A 7767-nucleotide genomic window follows, 5' to 3' on the forward strand; every position below is an offset into this window, starting at 1 on the left:
TTCAATTATCCCCTGAAATTGCACAACGTTAATCAATTTACCCTTTCGTCAAATTTTTCTGTTAGTGAACATGACGTTTTGCAAATACCCCCCTAAATTTTGCACTTACGTGCAAAATGCCCCTCAAATTTAAAAATTTATATTATTTTTTTCATAAAGACAAACAATTAACCTTATTCAGCTTATTCTTTCTTAACCATGTTGTATATTTATGGAAGAATACACTATTATAAATAATATATGTAGGACACTTGTGATTAGATCTAAGTAAGAAGTTAGGAACTAACTTAAACAATAGTAAACTAAAATAAATATAAGTATAATACATTGAATATTAACTTATAATACACTTCTTCAAAATGCATGAAAATTGTAATTGTAGTCTTACTATATTATAAAATAAAGGTTAAAAAGGTCTTACTATCACAAAATGAACCTACAGTAGGGTAAGATGATTACACACATTTGCACCAACATATAAAAAAATGTTGAAAAAAGGAATGTGAAATTTTAAATTGCGGTTGCAGTAGCGACTGCCATTACAATACAAACCTCAATATTATCGAGAAATACGGTTAAATGTTGCCACAATTATGGTTGTTATGTCGTTGTTGATACATCTAAAACTTTTATATTGCGGTTGCGGAAATAATCACCAAGAATATTCAAACGTGATCAACAAAAATAAAGGAGAATTGCAAGAAAAGATGATTTCTTGAAAATATGAAATGTGATCCAAGCATAGATTAGGACAAATTGAGTGAAAAAAAATGAAAAGATATAAATATTTGATACCATGCTTCATCCCACTTTTTTTTATCCAACCACAATAGATAAAATGAAATATATAATTTTTTAAGTTTGGGGGGTATTTTGCACATAAGTGCAAAACTTCAGGGGGTATTTGCAAAACGTCACGTTCACTAACAGAAAAATTTGACGGAGGGGGTAAATTGATTAACGTTGTGCAATTTCAGGGGGTAATTGAAGTTTTGTTAATTTCAAGAAAGTAATTGACGAAACATACAATTTCAAGGGGTTAATTGTCTATTTACTCAATTTGATGGCATAGAAAGATTAGAGTTGACAACCAAATCACAACGCGAGAAACAAATGAAGCCAAAGTTGTCTAATGTTATGATTTCGTCGTCTTAGTACGTTATTGTTTGTTTTGATTTTCTTTCAAGAAGTGGTGTTTTTTTTTCCGTCTTATCGCATTGTTTTTTTCCCTTCAAATCAATGACTTTAATGCCGTTACCAATCATATTCCTAACACTTAATTATAGTTATATTTATAGACTTATGTATCTTTTTGTTTTATGCTATTTAATGTGTATATTGTAAGTTTGTTTGGAGATTCATCGTTTATTTTTAACAACTTTAAATTTGTGTTGTATTAATCTACGCTATAAATTTAAATTTAAATAAATGAATACCGTTTATTTTTAGTAAAAAAAAAAAACTACAATACAATTAAAACTAAAATCAATTGCATTCGTTTGGTGTGAATCGTGCATCTCTGGTCAGATAGAACCACAAAAGTGACAAAGTTCAATCTCAAGAGATTTAATACTCTTGTATTATCAAGATTGAATTCGAACGCAAGACATGTGAGAGATATTTCTGATCATATTTAAATATTATTGGTTAAATATACTCGATTCTAAACTATGAAGCTCAGATACGAGATACGATACAGATACGATACTGCACCGATACGAAAAAAATTTCAAAAATCAAGATACGATACGGCTGAGATACGTTAATAAAAAAATTATATATATATATAAATGTTCAATATAATTATACCATTTTTTTAATATGAAAATATATTAACAAACAACATAAATCAGTCGTAGGCTCGCAGCACATCAACATAAATATAAATAATATTGACGATTAAGAGAGTGATTATTAGCCAATTAGATACACAATATATCCCAAAAAGAGCATCATCAGTGTTATACTATATCCAAAAGGAACATTGTTAGTGTTATACTATATCGATCTAAAAAAGAAACACTATATTTAAAAAAGAACACATCAGTACTCAAGAGTTAAGTTATTTTAGTTAACATTAATTGGGAAGTATCGAGGTAGTTACTGGTGTAGGATAATGATCGGATACTCTCCTGATACGTATTGGGAAGTATCAGATAATTATTTTTTTAAAAAATAAAATTTAATCTTCGGATACTCTTCTGATACGTATCGAAAAGTATTAGACAGGTATCGATGCAGGATATACGGTACGTCATCCATTTTAAAGTATCGGAGTTTTATAAAATCTAAACATAGAATAACTTTTCTGTGGATTTAAAAACTCAATTAATTGAAGTCTTTTCAATAAGTGCATTCAGCATTGAAGACCACTCAACCCTCAACTCGTGATCTGAACCAAAAAGATAAACCGTGGACAGCAATTATTACTATCTAAAAACTGAGACAAAAAAGTAATTTCACCTAGTATACTTCCCAATTCATCAAAACAAAACCTCTTTACTTCTAAATATAGTCTTAACCTTTGTTCTTTCTTTCTCTCTTCCGAAACTTTTTCTGTGCCACGTTCCATTCATATTTGGTTTTCTCAAGGGTATTCTAGTAAAAACAGTTACTGTGTGAAACACACAACAAATCTGAAAGCTGGAATTATCACTCTGTTCACTCCTTATTGGCTGCACCTCCACAGCAACAAAATCCAATGCTATTTTATATTCAATCCTTTTCTCTCTTGAACCTTCCTATAGAGGTTTCTTCACTTTCATTTCTACACCTCCACTCTCTTCACTACACGCTACATTAAATCCACACCCCCCAACACAACAACAAAAAATTGTTGAAGTAGAGGTATATTTTTATTTTGTTTTTTTAAATTTTTTTGGTTTTATGTTATTGTTAAGTTCATAGTATTCATATTTCATAGTTCATATCTTTGTATATGTTTTTTGTTTAACTATCCGAGACATCGGTAATCTGGAGTTCGATAGAGGTAAGTAAAGTCTGATAAAAAATTGTTATATCAGAAATCGAACTTGGTTTCTTCCGAACTATTGTCTTTGTTAGTTTTTGGTCATGTCTTGTCATAGCTAAACAGTTTGCCGTTTGTTTTGATGCTGAGTGATAGAAACTTGGAAAACCATAACACAAAACAGCTCATGTTTTTCTTGTCTTTTTTGTTTTTTTATTTTACTTTTTACACCCCCTTTCATCTTTTTCAGTTTTTGAAGAATTTTAGTGAAATAAATTGATTTCCTTGGTGGGTTTTCTTTGTTATTGATTTTTATTAGATCTTAGAAATTCTTGTGTTGAAAATTTTAACAAAGATCAAATTTTTATTTTTACAGGAATTGTTGAAGAAGAAGAAGAAGAAAAGAATGGAATCAGATCTTCAGCAGCATCCAACTATGTTTCTAGATCATCAAAATCATCATCATCAACAACAAATGAATTCAGGGTTAACACGGTTTAAATCAGCTCCAAGTTCATATTTTTCGAATATCATTGATAAAGAGTTTTATGAGCATCTTTTCAATAGACCTTCAAGTCCTGAAACAGAAAGAGTTTTTGCAAGGTTTATGAATAGTCTTAGTGGAAGTGGTGGTAGTGGTGGTGGTGGTGGTGGTGATGCTGAAAGTGTTTCTGTTACAGCTTCTATAGCTCCTATAACTGATTCAGTAGTTGATTCATTGACTCAGCAGCTTCCTATAGTGAAGGAAGAGATTGATCAACAATCTCAAACTATGCAAACAATGAATAATAATAATAATAATAATAATAATGAAGCTGTGGATCTTCCACAGCTTCAAAGACAACAAAGTAATAATATGAGTAATTATGGTTCTTCTGCTGCTCCTCAGAGTTTTTACCATAATTCAGGAAGACCACCTTTGCCGAATCAAATGAAGACCGGTCGGTCTAATCTTATTAGACATGGTAGTTCACCTGCTGGATTGTTTTCAAACATTAACATTGATACTGGTATGTGTTCATACTCTTTTTCTTTTCTTCTTTTTCTTATCATGAAAAAGATAAAACATCACTTTATTTTGTGTGTTTTTCTTCTTCCCTTTTAATCTCTATTTTCATTGCCTCTTTTTTTGTGTTTCCCTTTTTCTTTGTTTTACATGGTAGCCTAAGTAGCTTTACTTTGTTATTAATAGAGACTTTTTGCTATTAGTGGCTTTTTTAAATAACTTCGGGATCCGGATTAGATTGACACAGTGATTATATGTTGAAGCTCTAAAGTGTAGCTTATATCAAAATCACGGTGGATCAGTGTGATTTTGCTGAATTCATCGTGGATCCAAATATGCACAATTGTTCGGTGTGATTTTGCCAAATTTACGGTGGATCCAAATATACACAAAATGTAAATTAGACTCGGTCAAGAATATGCCATCGTAATTTTAGTAAAGAACCACACTTTAGAGCTTTAATAAAATCACAGTGACATCATGATTTCGCCGAATTACTGTCCATCCAATTCGCTGGAAAATGAGAAACATAATGATTGTCTTAATAGAATTTCCTGAAAGTACAACTCAGTTGGTAGGTGGTAGGTGCGGGGACGTTGAACTTGATATGCAGTGGCCTTGATTCAAACCTAGGATTCTCCACTTCTCCACGCCTGCCGCTAGGCTACTTGACCTAAAAAAAAGGAATTTCATGAAAGTGTGATAGAAAAAAGTTAATTAGAAATCCAATAGGATTCATATTTATTGCAATTTTCATTTTCTTAATAATGAATAGGTTGTTATAATGATGATAGCTAGCTTGGTTGGCAGGTTTTGCTGCTATGAGAGGAATACTTGACCTAAAAAACGGAATTTCACGAAAGTGTGATAGAAAAAAGTTAATTAGAAATCCAATAGGCTTAATATTTATTGCAGTTTTCATTTTCTTGATCATAATTAGGTTGTTATAATGATGCTAGCTAGCTTGGTTGGCAGGTTTTGCTGCTATGAGAGGAATAGGAACTATGGGAGCTGCTAATAGCACTAGCAAAGAAGCAAATTTTTCTTCTTCTGTGGTACGGTTAAAGAATGCTCCAAACTATGCCTCAGCGTTAGGAGCTGAAATTGGGAGTAATAGCATTCCACAAAACAATCTTGAACCTGAAGGTTTTGCTGAAACCCGGGGTAACGATTTTATCCCAGGTTTCCCTCTAGGTACTACATGGGAGGATACTGCGATGATATCTGACAATATTACTGGCCTGAAAAGATACAGAGATGATGATGATGTAAAACCATTTCCTCCAGGTTTAAATCCAGCTGAAACTAAGGTAGTTGAATTGTACTATAGGAATTGGTTATTAACATCAGTGTTGTCAAATTGCTCTGCTATAACGTAGCAGAAATTGAATTTATAGGTATGTTCTGCAATGTGCTATTTTGTGCAAAGCGTTGTTAAATAAAAACTAGTGCGGCACAATAGCACTGAAGTGTAGCAGAATTAAAAAAAAAAACATGATTGTTTTTGCGATGTGCAATTGACAACACCGATTACATCTGGTGTATAAATTATCACTATTGATATGATTTTATTTCATTGATCAGAATGAAACAGGAGGCCAGACTACTTCTGCTCCTTTGGCTCATCAGATGAGTATGCCAAATACTACGGCCGAATTGGCAGCCATTGAGAAGTTTTTGCAGTTCTCAGATTCTGTTCCGTGCAAAATTCGTGCTAAACGTGGCTGTGCCACTCACCCAAGAAGCATTGCAGAAAGGGTATTAATTTTAATTCTATTATAAGTTATTCCATTATCTTTTTCACTTGTACATAATTTCTTGATTCTTTTCTCAATCACTTATTCATGGTTTGGAATGAATCCAAAAAATCATAGTTGAGATTGAGTAATTTTTTCGATTCCACGAGTCAGAAAAGTCATTTTGTTATGAAATGTTCTGTAATTTCACACTTCTATTTTCTGTTATTTTTCTCCACATCGTTACAATCTTGCATGAAATCTTTACTAATTGACAAATAATTGGCATCCACGATGGAGATTTTTATTCAATGGTTACTTTATCGGGTCCAGATTCCTTGTTCTAGAAGTCATTAATAAGAGATCAAACCATTCAGATACCACACTTAAACACTTTTAAACATTTTCAACAGTTAATTTGAAATCGGACAATTGAGATTGATAACCATGTGACGCATTTACTGCACCAAATCTCCTTCCTCACCTGTGTGAATTTATTTTCAGGTTAGAAGAACTAAAATAAGCGAGCGAATGAGGAAACTACAGGATCTTGTGCCAAACATGGATAAGGTAAACATTTTGACTTGTGGCACACTTACCAACCTACATAACTACTTTGAATTATGGCTGCCTTAACAAACCAAACATTGTTTCTCACTTTTTGCAGCAAACAAACACATCAGACATGTTGGACTTGGCTGTTGAGTACATTAAAGACCTACAAAACCAAGTTGAGGTATGTACAAACAATTGACCAATCTCATTCTCTACAAGTTTCAAACAATATATGCCATAATTATTCATACATCATTACACATTATTCTGTTACTCATTATTTTCTCCTTTCTATAAATACGCTCTCTTGTCACTATTATAAGTAAAAATTTACATTTTATATTTATTCATTTAATGGTGTATATGATCTTTATTATAGACCACGTACATCATTTAATGAATGAATTTAAAATATTAATTTTTGCTTATAATAGTGACCAGAGAGTGTATACTTTGTATGTATAGACTCTTTCAGACAATCGGGCTAAGTGCACGTGTTCACACAAGCAACAACAATAAGGGAAAAGAATTAAAGGATGATGATAAGAGAGTCAGAGTTTTTTGTACAGATTTTGTTGTAATAATATGGTCTAGAAATTAGAGCAGCTTAATTTTCAGATATAATAATATTTATGATGTTGTCACTTTTTCTATGGTTGTTTGGGAATGGTGGGGAATGAGATCATAAAAGTTGACTTTTATTATAAGATCATATAATTTGATGATGATGATGTATGTCACATGTCACATATGCAAAGCATTGTGTACAAAAATATGATGAAGCAAGTTTATTATGTTGCCTTTACACTTTAGGGCCCCCATTTTGAGGGAATGGAGGATTTTGCATTTTCATATGGAGTGTTGGTTATGAAGGAACACTAAATTAAATTGATGGTATGTGTAGGTTTGATTTAGCATTAAAAATGACGTGGCAACATGGGGGACCAAAACCGACATTTTTTTATTACTAATATATATATATATATATTAATATAGTGTAGTTTAATGCAAAAATGTATCTTTTAAAATAACTTTAGGTGTTTAAGTTTATTGTACACACTTTGAGAAATAATTAATGGATTTTTCTATTTATTTATTTTAAAAAAATTTCTTTTTAACTCTCTTTCTTTGACTAAATTGTATAAATATTTCGGTATTATTCTTAGCTAAAGACATGATTGACAAAAAGGAGTATAATCTATTTTTCAAAGATAGTGATTCTATGCATAACCAATAATTAATCATGATCACTCTCTTTTATTTTTCATTTTGTCTTTTGTCATTTATTACTCAAACAGAGCTATCTTATTTCCTTTTCTTTCAATGTTATTGCAATTATTATTCACATTTTGAAGAAAATAACGTGGTTGGGTGTACGTGTACATAAGGGTGAATGGGTTTTGGCCCTTTGGAAGTTGATCTGCTTTGGATAGAAAAGGGGCTTATGGATAGAAAATTGCTTTTTCCACTTTACGCAAAGCTAAGAAACATCGTGAAATGAT

The 7767-nt window shown here is 31.6% G+C and overlaps 1 protein-coding gene across 1 annotated transcript; it reads left to right on the forward strand.

Annotated features, from left to right (window-relative positions):
• Nucleotides 1–2499: 2499 nt before the first annotated feature.
• Nucleotides 2500–7117, forward strand: LOC25492600 (transcription factor bHLH122). Its single transcript, XM_013600767.3, has 7 exons — nucleotides 2500–2847; nucleotides 3345–3978; nucleotides 4950–5284; nucleotides 5559–5732; nucleotides 6215–6280; nucleotides 6378–6446; nucleotides 6731–7117. The coding sequence occupies exons 2-7, from the start codon at nucleotides 3375–3377 to the stop codon at nucleotides 6782–6784; spliced, it is 1302 nt and encodes a 433-aa protein (XP_013456221.1). The 5' UTR covers nucleotides 2500–2847; nucleotides 3345–3374; the 3' UTR covers nucleotides 6785–7117.
• The last annotated feature ends 650 nt before the right edge of the window (nucleotides 7118–7767 follow it).

This window comes from Medicago truncatula, chromosome 4 (assembly GCF_003473485.1).
Source record: "Medicago truncatula cultivar Jemalong A17 chromosome 4, MtrunA17r5.0-ANR, whole genome shotgun sequence".
In the NCBI taxonomy this organism is placed as follows: domain Eukaryota; kingdom Viridiplantae; phylum Streptophyta; class Magnoliopsida; order Fabales; family Fabaceae; genus Medicago; species Medicago truncatula.

What these genes read in the sequence shown, in the direction of transcription:
- LOC25492600 (XM_013600767.3), top strand. Translation starts at nt 3,375, where the DNA reads ATGGAATCAGATCTTCAGCAGCATCCAACTATGTTTCTAGATCATCAA. An exon ending in TAAATCCAGCTGAAACTAAG is followed by an intron (nt 5,285 to 5,558) that starts GTAGTTGAATTG and finishes TTCATTGATCAG; the next exon opens with AATGAAACAGGAGGCCAGAC. An exon ending in TTGTGCCAAACATGGATAAG is followed by an intron (nt 6,281 to 6,377) that starts GTAAACATTTTG and finishes CACTTTTTGCAG; the next exon opens with CAAACAAACACATCAGACAT.